Source organism: Pocillopora damicornis, chromosome 9 (genome assembly GCF_964200805.1).
Source record: "Pocillopora damicornis chromosome 9, jaPocDami1.2, whole genome shotgun sequence".
NCBI lineage: Eukaryota > Metazoa > Cnidaria > Anthozoa > Scleractinia > Pocilloporidae > Pocillopora > Pocillopora damicornis.
In genome coordinates, this window is record NC_142678.1 from 23,479,446 (window position 1) to 23,493,664 (window position 14,219).

At 36.4% G+C, this 14,219-nt stretch overlaps 1 protein-coding gene across 2 annotated transcripts; it reads right to left on the reverse strand.

Moving 5' to 3' along the window:
* Window positions 1-1,122: 1,122 nt before the first annotated feature.
* Window positions 1,123-13,498, reverse strand: LOC113678287 (uncharacterized). 2 transcript variants are annotated; one of them, XM_089182898.1, is made up of 24 exons: window positions 13,154-13,454; window positions 11,581-11,723; window positions 10,955-11,139; window positions 10,540-10,721; window positions 10,418-10,461; window positions 10,233-10,303; window positions 10,036-10,095; window positions 9,308-9,343; window positions 8,415-8,477; window positions 7,480-7,623; window positions 7,189-7,228; window positions 6,983-7,056; window positions 6,598-6,655; window positions 6,078-6,179; window positions 5,512-5,528; window positions 5,048-5,143; window positions 4,569-4,680; window positions 4,110-4,252; window positions 3,538-3,598; window positions 2,987-3,045; window positions 2,566-2,682; window positions 2,192-2,320; window positions 1,961-2,051; window positions 1,123-1,597 (listed from the first exon to the last, which is right to left on the reverse strand). In XM_089182898.1, coding segments are annotated over exons 1-24 (2,076 nt in total). In that variant the 5' UTR covers window positions 13,156-13,454; the 3' UTR covers window positions 1,123-1,550. The 2 variants fall into 2 exon arrangements, with proteins under 2 accessions (XP_089039024.1, XP_089039025.1); XM_089182899.1 differs by lacking the exon at window positions 11,581-11,723 and having other exon boundaries at window positions 13,154-13,498.
* Between the last annotated feature and the right edge of the window lie 721 nt (window positions 13,499-14,219).

Sequence of the window (14,219 nt, forward strand, 5' to 3'; positions counted from 1 at the left end):
CTCTTAAGCTGGCTTTTTTCTGCTGGCTTTGTTACTTTTCAACAGAAATTATCAAAGGACATGTATTGACGTAAGCAGGGGTTATTGCGTGATGACTTTCCAGTGATTCTACACAATGTAACATACAGTTAACAAATAGATTCCAAGTTGCGGTGCGTCTGATCAGTAATGATCACAGATGACGTCAAAATGTGGTAAGAACAAAAAAGTGGCACACGAGGCGCAGCCGAGTGTGTCACTGATGTTCTTGACGTCCTCTGTGATCTATTACTGAACAGACGCACGGCAACTTGGAATCTATTTGTTTTATATAATAAAGAATTAAAATATACGGAAAAAGTTTTAATGATGACGTCATCTATACGTCTGTCCTCCAATAGATCATAAGTGAGAACCAATCAGAATGCGTGCATAACTAAGCTTATTATATAATAACCAATGGAATCACACGAAAATTAATGGGTGGGTTTTAAGCACGGATGGCCGTCTGCGGACATTATATGTTCCGCGCACTTGGGCCTCCGCTATGATGGCATCATTTAGCGCTTTGTGGGTTCTAGCTTAGAGCCAGTAACATACTATGTTATCATCCTTTAAGTCCATAAGTATACGAAGCGCGAAGACCGACGGTATACCGGAAGGCTCGAGTTCTTGTGGAGTTCTCTCCAAGTCACTTTTTTTAAATAAACAACGACGTCTTTCAAGTAGTGAATTGGTAGGAATCGTTGTGGTTTCTGTTTCATAGCCTGAGAGTATCATTTTGAGAATTCTTCGTAGCTGTCTCGCTACAGGTCTCACTAGAAGTTGTAATCTGGTTGATAGAGGACTACGTCAGCTGTAGTCAACTCTCCCACCGACGCAGCACCACAGTTTCTGTCGAGAGAGGACTTGGTGCCGAGTTTTTTTGCCGAGGGAAACCAGAAAAATTTGAACTATAGGAAACGTGTCAAAAGATTTTCAAGGAGCAAATAAGAAACTCCAAACTATCATGGGAAAACAAGGACTGCGAATTCCACTCCCATGCATGTTCGGCTACAGTCTTCTCAATGTTATGACTGCATCATGATGTGTGGGAGGTCCTACGGAAAGTAGAACCTTGTATCTGCACTAATCAACGACACATGGCATATGAACAGTTTATTTCACAATGGTCATGATCTTTTCACTATGACACGTTTTACAATAATCTGTCTCAGCATCCAAGAGGAATGACACTTTATTGCCCCTATATTCGGTGCTTTATTTATTATCCTGACAAACCAACGCTTTTGTGATACGTTAGTACGATATATCAATGATTGCGAGTAAATTAATAAATACAATAAGTTACATTGTAAGCTGTGTAGCGCAATTGATCGGATTCCAATTAAAATACAAAAAAAATATGCACAGATTTAACAAAAATATAGTTCCTGTACATACAAACACTGTTAATGAAAATAAAATATCACATATGAGCACATTAGTCTAACTTATTTGCTGCCTTTTTCCCTCTTCAAAACCAAAGTTTATTGTTGTTTTGAATAAACACTTGGGTGTTTGACGAACATCTAGGCGTCTCTATAGGTGTAAGACGAGTCAGCAGGAACAAGACCAACTGGGGAAAAAGAAAAGTCACGAGGAGGAAAGTGTTACCAAGTATCTCAACAAGTATACCTCCCACAAGTAGAGGAACCAATCTGCGTGACCGATCGTCACACTAAAGGACTCCTTTTTTATTTTTACAAAGCAGTGAGTGTGGGATGTTGGTTTTGAAATTCAACTAAATTAGATAACGTTGCTTCCCAATCAAAATCTGAAACTGTGAGTTTTAATTCTCCGTCTAAATGCGAAGAAGGCAAGTTTATCGGAGGTCACCTGCCCCCCTCCCCTCACCTCTTCGCAAACAAAACCGTTAATTTTTTAGAAAAATCATCGCGTTTCTTTTTGGGAGAAGAATAAGGACCTGGGTTTGACTTACGTTTTTGTTTTCGGGCAAAATCCAAGTGTTCTCGTCCGAGAGGGGCTCCCGCCCCAGGCCTTCCCCACATCCTGTCCATAGTCTTCAAATGCTGAAAAAATTAACATGGATGGCGATTTAACCACTAAATAGCTTAACCCTCAGGGACGTATGTAATGACTCCTAAAGAAACTTAAGAGTGAAATTCACATGTGTCACAAATCTAACCTAAATGGCGTGACAGTCACGTACCTCTACCGACTTGATTCTCTGTTGATCTTCACTCTGTTTACGATTCTGATACCTCTCCCGCGCTTGAGCTTCCAAGTCAGTGTGATATTCACGGCTTTTTTCATTTTTCTGTCTTCTTATATTTAAAACCTGGCCGTAAATATAAATATATTTAAATTTAAGGTCAGTAGTGTCAAAAGTTTCAGTAAGATTTACCGTAAGAGCTCAGAACCTTCGCCGTCTTCGCCGCAGTCGTTCATGTTGTCACGCGTCTCCGCTTCTTGTGTGACATAACGCAAATAATAATTCTGGTGGTGTGACAAGTCACCTAACAAATATGACCTTGAGATATTACTTCTTAAGGAAAGGTTTTTCTTGCAGGCATATGTGTGTACCTGTGATGTGACGTCTGAAGTCTGTTTCTTTTGAGCAATAATCTCCTTGGTAGTAGGATTATAACTTGGCTGACCGACCACACCCGATCGCAACCAAGAGGCAACGTCCTTTTCACTCTAAACAAAAACAAAAACACGATCACCGATGAGACGAACCCTTCGCTAGCAACGAACACCGTTCTTTTGAAGGTAACATTCGACCAAACACACAAAAAGATGTACCTAAGTGTAACTAGATGATCACAACGACCCCACACGAATCCCGCAGCGATTCATCTCAGAGAGTTTCCTTTCTATTCTTATTTTATTATTAATACGGAAAACGAAAATGAAGCAAACAGTATAACTGTATGTCGCGGCAAAAATCATTTTTGATAAACCACGCACAGCGTAATAAAACTAAAAACTTAGTAAGACTTACAGTTAGCAAGTCTTCATGTTCAGCTTTGCGCCTGCTTCTACTCTCCTCGGACATTTTCTCTGTTTAAAAAAAAGTAATAAAAGGGAGTTTCGTCTCTGCATTCGTTCAATAAGCTTTTTTTTTCGGACACCGCTCTTAACTCAGCTTTACAGATTCTTTATTTTCCAAGACTTCGAAGGCCTCATATGCGAAGAAAGATTTCGTGTGAAAAGAATCATTTGAAATTATTAAGCGCATTTCGATAGAGTGTGGTAAAAACTAAAGTAATCGCAATCAGAGCAAAAGAAAATATCACCAAGAGCCAATGAGTATTCAAACAAACTGACCAGGGCTCAGGAAAACGCCAACGACCAAGGAGCAATTGCATCTAATTGGCGGGACAGGTAGAAAAAGGTTTGAAGATCCACAACAAACTGAAGTCAACCAAAACCAACATAAACCCAAATAACTCAGTTTCAGCTCTCAATTGAAAATTTCCTGATTAGTTGCCACGATATGCGCACCACGGTCTCCGAAAAACACTAGATAACAGACACTTGGTGCAAACTTACGTAAAGTAGTAAGAAGTTCCTGCTTGGCTTGCGGGTCTTTCTTGCCACTTGGAGACATCGACTGTGTTGGAAAAACACAAATTTAACATCAGCGCTATTGCACCCAACGCATTTAAAATAGCAACACATTACGTAATAAAAAAATGTACAATCAGGGAAAAGGCCAAAAAGGGATTTAAAATAGTTTTAATATATTTTTTTGGGAGTGCAAACAAGAGAAAGCAATGGAACAGAGTTGAGGGTTTCTGTTCCAGGACTTGGGATATGTCGCTTTCACTAACATTATTCATAAATAGTCTTTCGAAAAAAGTACGTTTCCAGGGGCATCCACGTTTAAGTTAACATCTATGCGATCCTTTACCTCCTAAAGCCAAGAATAAATCAAGTGACATTGAAATGCCCCAGACGACGCCCTGATTGTCACTCCCTGTTTCCTTTTCTTCATCGAGTGTAAATCAATCCACAAACAGACAATAGATCGAAATTAAACAAATAATAATGATATTAAAAATAATAGTAATAATAATAGAACATGCTCTCTCGTTTCACACGGTGACATCGAATGTACGTACACTTGAGTCATGAGTAACCCGGCCTGCTGTTCGAGTTTGAATTTGTCCATCCGAGTTCTTAATAGGAGCTCCCGCACCAGATCTTCCCCAGGGGTCATAAACGTTACGCTGGTTCAAGGGGCTGAAATCGCGTTGCATTGTTTCTGCAATAAAATAAAAGATAAATCAACCGACATAATATAACTGTCAGTAACTGCAACTTATCTATAAACAAATCAACAAAAAATGCAGTACGAAATCAGCCTCGTTCCAGGATCTCCCTTATTCCCTACCCTTTCTCGCTCTCTTGCTCCGCCAGGGGAAGGGGAGGAGGAGAGAAAAGAAAACTTGAAAACGAAGAATTTGGTATTTCAATAATCTATTTTTCTTTTTTTTTTTTTTTACAACCGATCAAGAAGACAAATACAAAATTTGATCTGGCAGCGCTTCGACTGATGAAACGAAGCAAGGAATACTTACGACCACTAGAAGTCTTAGTCAGTGTTTGTGCTTTCCTTGTTTTCAGTTTTCCTCCCTTGTCGACATTAGGGGCCCCGCCTCCCGGACGGTTAGCTTCAATACCAATACCTTCCTGTTGAGATTAAAACACAGATTAACTTGAACTTCGCTAAATTCGCGAACCACCTTTCGAAGAATCGACTTCCGCGCGTAAGAACTCTGTCAGCAAAAAAACCTCTTTTTCATGAAAGAAGATAAATAAAAAATTCGACACCTCTTTGGCTGCTGTACGATTTTCTTCATTTGATAAGTTGACACTGAAAATAATTTCTAACATAAAAAAGGAAGCCTGCGGGAATAAGTTCTTAAGATCGCGTAACTAGAGGATATGATCACGTCCTGGTATATAACATGATGAAGAGCACATAATGTTACAAGATGTTTTATTGTTTATCTCACGATATGGAGTCAGACTATCAATATGAATCGGTTATACATACCAATTCATTCTCTTCCTTCTCGCGCACAGGCTTAATCATTCGTCCTTGTCTATCAAATTGTGGGGGGTTTCCATGACCGCGACCCCAGGGATTATACTATAATAGAAAAAGAAATGGAATAAAAACTCAAGACTGAATACTCCTGAGAAAATGGGAAGGACCAGTGCGCTAGTAGCGCTAGGCGTTGCTAATGCCTGGAACGTGGGGAGGTGGGCTGCCCGGGGTGCACACATTATAATACTTGGAGCCCAGGCCACCTTCATCGAAATAGCTTGGAAGGCCCTGGAGGGCAGATTATTGTGGGCCCCTGTCCTACAGACCCCAAAAAAGAAATTATATAGTAGCTTCTGATGAAGATGAATCGTGAAGAAAGCTTTGCCAGAATCCTTACACGGTAAGTGCAGTAATGGGCAAACAATTTTAACTACATGTAACATGAACAGAAATATGTTATTTTTGCTCACCTGAGGATTTCGATCATCTGAAAATTGAACAAAAAAAAAGGTAAATTTCTCTCCTTGAAAATAATCTTTTAATTAACAGCAGAGGTAACAAATTTTGTTTCAAGGCCTAGTTCAGGTTGTTCCATATTTTCACACTCCAATAATAAAAGGCACACTGAATAGCAGCTATTGTGCAGGATGGAATTTGAAGGTTGTCCCATGTGTCTTGTCTGTCTGTTATGGATAGCAGACTAAGTACAAAATTTGTCTGACAAATAGCTAAGGGACAAACCATTAAGACATATATGCATCATAATTGCATCATTGATCATGAATCACAACAGTACAGCCGATTTGAGTAACAGAAGAAATCACATCAAGCTTATGACAACTCAGACGAAAACTTCTCACAACATGGCCTATGGTTTAGTTTTGATTCTGATTAGTTGAGAAATTTTGGTGGATTTTCTGAAACAATCAAATAGCAAATACAAGGCTTTCCCTAGTTAATGATTGAAATTCAATGGAAAATTGCTCAAGGAGGACTGTGTCTATAATAAAAATGAGCATTGTGAAAAGACACAAACCTGTCTCATTCAAGTCAAGGGTTAATGGATTCCTGCGTTGCCCTTTTCGAAGTTCTTCAATATCTTTTGACAGCGTCGTAGGATAAGCAGCCTTAACAGTTCCTAACAGGAAATACAACAAATTTTATACATCACAGAGGAAAAAAAATAAAAACGCCACAAATTGCATGATTTATTCCCATTTCTTTCAATTTGATGCAATTTCTTTACACATGCAGTTCACCAAAAAACTGACATAGAAATTTATTTCTGATATTAATATGAACCCAAATTAGCACTAGTATGGTTCATGTTTATTGTTTTTATTGTCAGTATCAACATGTACATTGCAACAATAACAATAAGATTTTGATTGGCAGAGTTACAACAAAAAGAGGCCAATAGGAGGTTCTAGGTACCTCTTTGTAATTCCTCTTGTTTATTCTCTTTCTGCCTCTTTCCTGTAGTTATAACCTTACCCTAACCCATGCAGACTGAAGAGGACTGAAAATCAACAATGCAAATAAACTTTCATGTTTACCTGAGCCTGTTTTGCGTGGAGCACCAGCTCCTTCTCTTCCAAATGGATCTGTCTTCAACTACAAAACGAAAAATCAGAAGTTAATTTTTTTTAAACATTTTTGCATTTCTTTTACTAGTCATTCTAAAGTATCTCAGTCCCATGAAGGTGAACCAGTGAGTGTTGTGTTTTCAATCAATATCTTTCTGACTGTAAGGAACTTAAATCAATGTAACTCAAAGCGGATTTCAATATTTTAATAAAAGCTCAGTTACATTAAACATTAACTTAAAGAAATTTCTTTCAAGTTAGTTCATAATTCATTTTTTGCTGGAAAATAGACAGATTTTATGAAAAGAGAAATTCAGTGTTAATCAGTTGTGGGAGTTAATTAGGGCTCACGCACATGCTGAAGTTCATCCTCTTTGCTCTTTTCCCGTTGAAGAGTCTTCATATTTCTTGAACCTTCAATCATTGAGTCTGAGAAAATAACAGAATAAGATGTTTTAAAATGAACATTACTGTGCAGGACATTTTTAAATAATGACAGTAAATCTTTAAAATAGTTAATCGATACAAGTAACAAAAGTTTAACAGAGAAAGTCAACATACCTAGGTCTTGCCTATATCGTTCATCTCTTCCTGCATATCTCTGAAACATGACATGATAGTTACTGTTGTCAGATTTACATTATTGACTTCAAAAAAATGATTGCTTCTTATTGGATGTACCCATGTAAAGTAAGTTTTGGTCTACTTGTGTCTTAAACATTTATTGTCAGTAATTTTTATAACATTCATCATGAACTACTTTAAAAAACAGTCTAATAATAACAATAATAACAATAGACTGTACATTCACCACTTGAAGTTGATTGCATATTATCAAATTGTCACACTCACCAGGTTTGGATCAACGTTAGCTTTGGATGCATGTCTTGGAAATCTCAGTTCAGGATCAGCACGGAATCCTGCAGCAACATGCCCTGATTCTGTTCTGTTTGGAGCTCCTCCCCCACCTTGGCGGCCTCCAAATGGCTGATAAGGCTGAAAAACAAACAAACTTACTATAGCTTATGGTTAATTCATTTGAATTTGGCTTTTTCCTTTCTTTCTTTTCACTTTTTCTATGTCTAAGTTACTGCAAAAGGCCTTGCTGGTAAAACTGTCTAAAGTGTTTACTTGGATATAAAACATTACCTACACCTAGCCATCAGAGTTGCACTCTAAAATTCATTAAAAAGCACCATTGATTTTCTTTCTGTTTAGGAAGTGATAAAAAAAAGAACTATTGTAATCTCCACATGGCAACACTATTAACTCAATCATATAAGACAATTTGTGGAAAGCTAAAGACATCAATGAATTTAAAATATTAGCTTTGATAAGTTTCTGTATATTTTTAACAATTCTGATGAAAATAAATCTCAGTAAACAAAGTAATTCACAAGTGTTTCATCTTTCATGTCTGTACAGTGGAATTCTCCATTGAGTGTTAAGATTAATCCAGGAATGTATCTGTTTGATTTCCTTTGCTCTGTAATTCCTAAAAAAAATAACCTAATATGCTACCTTTTTTTCAACCAATCAGATAAAAAACCAATGTGAACTTAGCCACTAGTATTTTCCCATGTCTAAGGCAATTTGCTTGCTTTTAACTTGAGTTCCCATAAGCTCCTAGACTCAAAGAGATAATTTATTTTTGCCTGATTGACCTTTGAGTGTACTTTGGTTTTTTTATCACAACACTAAAGCAAAACATTATGCTGAAACATGTATGTTTCAAAGGTTAACCTATTGACTTATTAATCCCCAAAAACTTAAGAGTAAAGAAATACCTCTTGAACAAGGTTCTTGATACTTTTTGTTCTTTTTGTCTCAGGCTTTTCATCTGTGCCAGACTGCAAAAATATCAAAGTGATTTGAAAAACACAATGTGTACTATCTCATTAATAATAATTGTTATACAAAAAAAGAAAATAAATCATCATTATAATATTACATTAGTAGCTGGCAAATAGTGTATAATTAACAATTTCTGTGAGACAGTCACTGAGTAGCTATTTGGGGAACCCCAGGTAGGTGTAAATATAAAGGGCAAGTTTGATCAGGGAGTGAACTTGCAGGGCAAAGTTAAAATGCTCAGGATGAAGGCCTTGATAATCATCACCGTATTCAGGGGTTGCACAATAATTAAATTTGAACAATGCCCTTACAATCTTGGATCTTAGGAAATGGCACCTTGTTACTGGAGCCCCCTTAAAGAGAAAATGTCTTCTATGCTTGGTGCTTGCTACATCCCTTTATCTCACTGAACCGATAGTTTGCGTGCTGAATTGCATGCTATTCCATCATTGATGATTTTAAATTCCATCATTGATGATTTTAAATTCAATCTTAAGACCTATCTTTTTAGTCAGGTTTTTCTCTAACTGATTTAGACCAGAAATTTTATTTTATTTCAGTTTTTATGAGTACCACTTGATCTGATGTGTTTTACTTTATTGTAAGTCTCATTTACATTTTACATGGTATACTAAGATTGTTGTATAATAGTTGTGTAGGTGAATCATTGTAAAGTGCTACTGATCATTTCTATGTAAATAGTACTATAGAAATACTCATATTATCATTATTATTTACTATATAAATACCATGCTAAAAACTATTAAACTAAACTATTAACAAAAAAACAAAATTGATTCTGTTCTTTCTAAAACACTTTATTTACCACATGAAGTGAACTGATGGTTGTTACCTCAGGCATCTGAAATAAACCCACAACAAGGAAGTTTTGTTAATATGGGACACCTGATTTTAAGTTGTTGCTTATATGCAACACTTGGCCAGCATGTTGAGAAAAACTTTAAAATGACTGATTTTTTTTGGATGTCAGCCAGATCTTTGAATTTTTACCACTGACAACTATTGACCAAAAATATTGTAGCAGCCACCTTTCTGTGTGAAAGGGGATGCGAGAATGCAGAACTACAACTCATCAGTCCAACAAACCAAACAGCATTTATTTAATTGAACATCCACGGTTTGCGAGGAATTACAGTCTGTATAACAAGGTAACGAATCCAGAAATGGCTGTAAGAATGGTTCCAAAGACAGCTGTCAAAGACTGTGATGAACTGTAGCAAAAATGAAAGGGCTTCGGGTGAAGCTACAAAATACTAGCGATGTTATCACGTTCTTCTTTTTAGCACGAGGAGCTAACCAAGGTCCCATATATGAGCTAAGGTACGACAGGATATGTCACGCAATACGACTGAACGACTGAGAAGACGTTACAAATATCATTTCTTGAGAAAGAAAACCTCAACCCTAACCCAATAACTAAAATTCAACAGTCATTACTAAAACTTTTACAATCACATCATATTTGCAACAACAAATTATTCATTACTAAGGTTCTAAAGAACCACAAAATGATGAACAAGTGATACTACTTACAATAGGGGCACCTCCTCCTGGTCGTCCCCAAGGGTCATAGTTCTTTAGATCTTGTAAATCCTACAAGTCACACATACAGGTACATTAAGTATAAGGTGTTTTTTACAAAGAGTGCAAATGAAAATTTGTAATACAGTATGATAGTTACATCATTTAAAAAAACTAATCAAATTATAAGCTAATTAAAACAACTATACCCTTCTCTTCTCTTCCAGTTCTGCTTGTCGCTTTCTTGTTTTCTCCTCCATATGTCTTGCTAAAAATTCATCTATTTGAAAAAATAACTTACAATAAATAATGATTTCACTAAAAACTCTTCTTATTAATAACCAGTTAACTTAATCTTTATTTGTTACAAATAGATAAAGAATAAAGTTGTTACCTTGAGTCGTTGCTAACTTTTTGTTTTTGAAGGTTTCTTTTTCACTGAAAGACACATAAAGTAATATCAGCTGATCATAACAAATAAGTTATCAAAACTTTTAAAAGAAAGGTATCACTTACGTTCTCTCCTCCAACCACAGAACATTATTTGGTCGAGGTCCAGGAGATGGCTTTCCAACCTTTGTTGCTGCTTCTGTTCCATAAAGAAACCCAGATGGATTATTACCATCTCTCGTATTTGCTTGACGAAGGACTTCATCTGTGCCGTAAATCAACTTATTACTTGCTGATCCACCTGGTACCTGAAAAATTATTACAAAATAAGAACAATAACATTATTCTGTGCTCCATGATGCAGTGGGTAAACAATTATTAGCAACAATATCATCATGGTTCTCCCTCTTATGGTCGTAAACACAATTTACTGTGTGAAATCAAGCATTGTGCAAAATTTCAAATCATCTCTGAATTAATGTACAAAGAATGTCCAAGCTGCAATGTATGTAAGAGAAAAGAAAATAAATAGCTGGTGTACCTTTCCTCTGATGAAATGTTGTCTCTTGGTGTATTTATCATTGGATGTACTTGTTTCAAATGAAGAGGTAAGCCCTAATTCATAACCTTGGTTGTGGGCATTTTTTAGATGATAATTCTTGCTTGATGGTCTGTATGTGTCCTGCATTGCTTTAGGATTTGCCTTTTGAGGCTCTAGTGGGAAAACTGAACACAATGCAAACTATACATTATTAAAATGAAAAACAAAAACTTGTCACCACTAACATTAAGTAATTAAATTTAGGTAAAGTTAGCTATGAGGTTTTAAAATGTGTTTATTTTCAATAGTCTTGTCCCCTCTGTGTCATAAAAGTTTTTCAAGGATTGTATGCCTCTACACATTACAGGGTTTGATTTAAATAATTAAAAGTAGATTACCCACCAACATACATTGAGGCTCACTAAAAGTACTTGCACATTATTTACTATAAGTGCAGGTCAGAGTGCCTTTTGTCAGCAGTGCTGGTGCAATTAAATGTAGATTACTGAATGACATACATTGAAGCTAAAAGCACTAACAGTACATGTGCATTATTTATTTGAAGTGCAGGTCACAGTGCCTTTAGTCATCAGTGCACATGCAGGAAAAATCATTTTCTCTCTTACCAGAAGAGCTACTTTTTTCTCTTTGGTCTGACCAGTACACAAGCCCTGATCCTGATGTACCACCAATTATCTTTCCATTATGAAACCACTGAGTTTTATGGTGATGATAACCCGACTCAAATGGGGCTGGCCTAACTTGATCCCTATCAATCAGTCACGCACACATTGATTTATTTCAAATGTAAAATATTTATAATTGCAGCTTGTTGAAGAATAAAATTCTGCTCAAGTTGACTCTATCTACTGGACCTGACCAATGAATTATTATTACTAGTTATTAATATCCCAGTTTTTATCAATCAAAATGTTTAGAAATTCAATCCAAATACATTCCAAGTTCTTCCATCTGTTACTGTGAGCCACCAGGAGTAATCAAAGATATTTACACACTGATCACATAATTGAAAGGCTCTTAATTTTCAGTGGTAGTCAAAGATAGATGAAAGGAATTACTCTGATCATGAGTGACTGTTACTTCTTTGTCAAAGAGATCAGGCTACATTGTAAATGTTCTGATGTTTGTTACCAGAAGAGGAAAATTTCTTAAATTCCCTTTGATTGTTAAGAGGGTTCCAAGATGTATCATAAAATTATTTAATCATATGGTACATGTGGATGTAAATATAGAAATTTTTATTAAATCCAAAGTTCAAAAAGCTGTACTCTGGTGCAAAAGTATAGAGTAAATGAGTTAACTTGGGTCATTAATAAATATTGGTCTGAAGAGTTACTTTTAGTGAAGGCAGAAAGCTGCAACCGATGTAAAGAACGACTGTCACTTGAAAAAGAAAATATAGCCTCACAAGCATAATGTGTGTTGTGTAAGACTATTGATGAAATATAGCCAGTTACGTGAATGGAATGTGTATAATTTTCCCGTGGAAATGTCATTCTAACCGCTGGAAAAACAGCCTACAGCAATTGAATTTTTCAAAGCTGTTTTGGTCAACAAATTCCCGACTCGTCACTCACAAAATTCCGATGAGGCTTATCGGATAGTAAAGAATTTTTATGAATATTAGTCTTGCAGTGTTGTTTAGAGACAGGCAGATTACAATTAATCTTCCGTGCTCTATAAATATTTGAGTTTAAGCCGACTAGCAACATTGTGCATATTTTGGAAAGTTGAATATAGATGGTAGTCTAAGTAGAGAGGCCGTTCTCGAATCAAAGATCACACTATGAATAGAAGCTCGTGTAATATATGTCATGTATATGTCTTGAGTGAAATATGCCAATGATCCTTCATTCTTGTCACTAAAGTACATTAAAGATTAAAGAGAAAACGAACGTTTTCTAGGACGGTTAAGTTACCTAGTGAGCTCAAGCCTGATTTCACATTGGTGGTAAATAAAATAAATTTTCTGGCGCAATACTATTCGAAAAGGAACGATAACTATACTGCACCGACGCAACCCGCATTGCTGGCGTTAAACTGTACGTGACAAGAAGCTAATTTCGCGCGACCTTGAACGATGATGCAATGCTCTTTTCAACTTCTTCGATAGGTAAAATCGATCCACAAAGCTTAAATATCCTCTTAATAAACCATAAACTGAACAAAGACACTTACATTGGTTGCTGTTTAGTAAAGACTTGGGGCAAATACCTCGTGCCTTACATCTGGAATAAACACCTTTCAATGAAATCCGCCAAAGTCGTTGTTATGGCAACATTGAAGAAGCCAAATGACAAATTATTGTAAACAAGTGCGGCAACTAATTGACTTTTGAATCAAGTTCTGACACAATTCGCATAACAATGAAGAAGGTACAATGAAGAAAAACAGTCGATTGCAAAGCTAAGCGGGAACCCCAAAACAATCTGAACTTGCACTAATAGGCAATCTTTCAAATTTTGAACCCCAACGAGATAAGTCAAAACCGGGTGGTTTCAAAAAATTAAACGAAGAGACACTAATGATGAGCTTAAATCTGGCTAATTACTCAAACATTTGTTATCTATAAATCTTTTTGTTTCATTAGTAGTCTATGGTATCTTAAAAAAATTGAAAGCCCTCCAGAAATATCTTCTTTTGTCACAGGCTCGAAATCGAGCATAACCCAGTTTAACACAAGTAGCCAAAGAGAGAGAGAAAATATCCGTAATTAGCTTTCTGGGGCTATCTTGAGCTTCCCAAGACCCTTACAATTCTGTGCAAGAAGAGCTTCTGTCCAAATTTTTATGTCAGAGAGTGTAAAAATATTCTTACTCAATTGTTTTACATGTACGTGGATTCTCGACCCACTCATCCATATACTTACCTTCAATAAGTCACTTTTGCGCGAAGAAGTAACCCAATAATTTCATTACTTAAACTTGCACTATCTTACCTGCTGCCAGTAAGAAGTACAGCTTAAAACGATATAATAATTTGTTTCAATGCAAACTAGACATTAACATACTAATGCCAGGTCAGATGTTACAAATTTTCAAACTCCCTAGGACATTGTTCGTCACCCGCCCTTTTCTAGACCTGAATAGAAATTAAACCCTACTTATATGTTTTCGTTTAGACCTTCAATGAAAACAGTTTCCCTTTCGGGAGTAGTAACCCCTTAAGCTGGCATAAAAAGGGTTACGTCAAAATGTGTATTTTGGCCCCATACTGTGGAGTACACAAGCCGCCCCTGAATTTT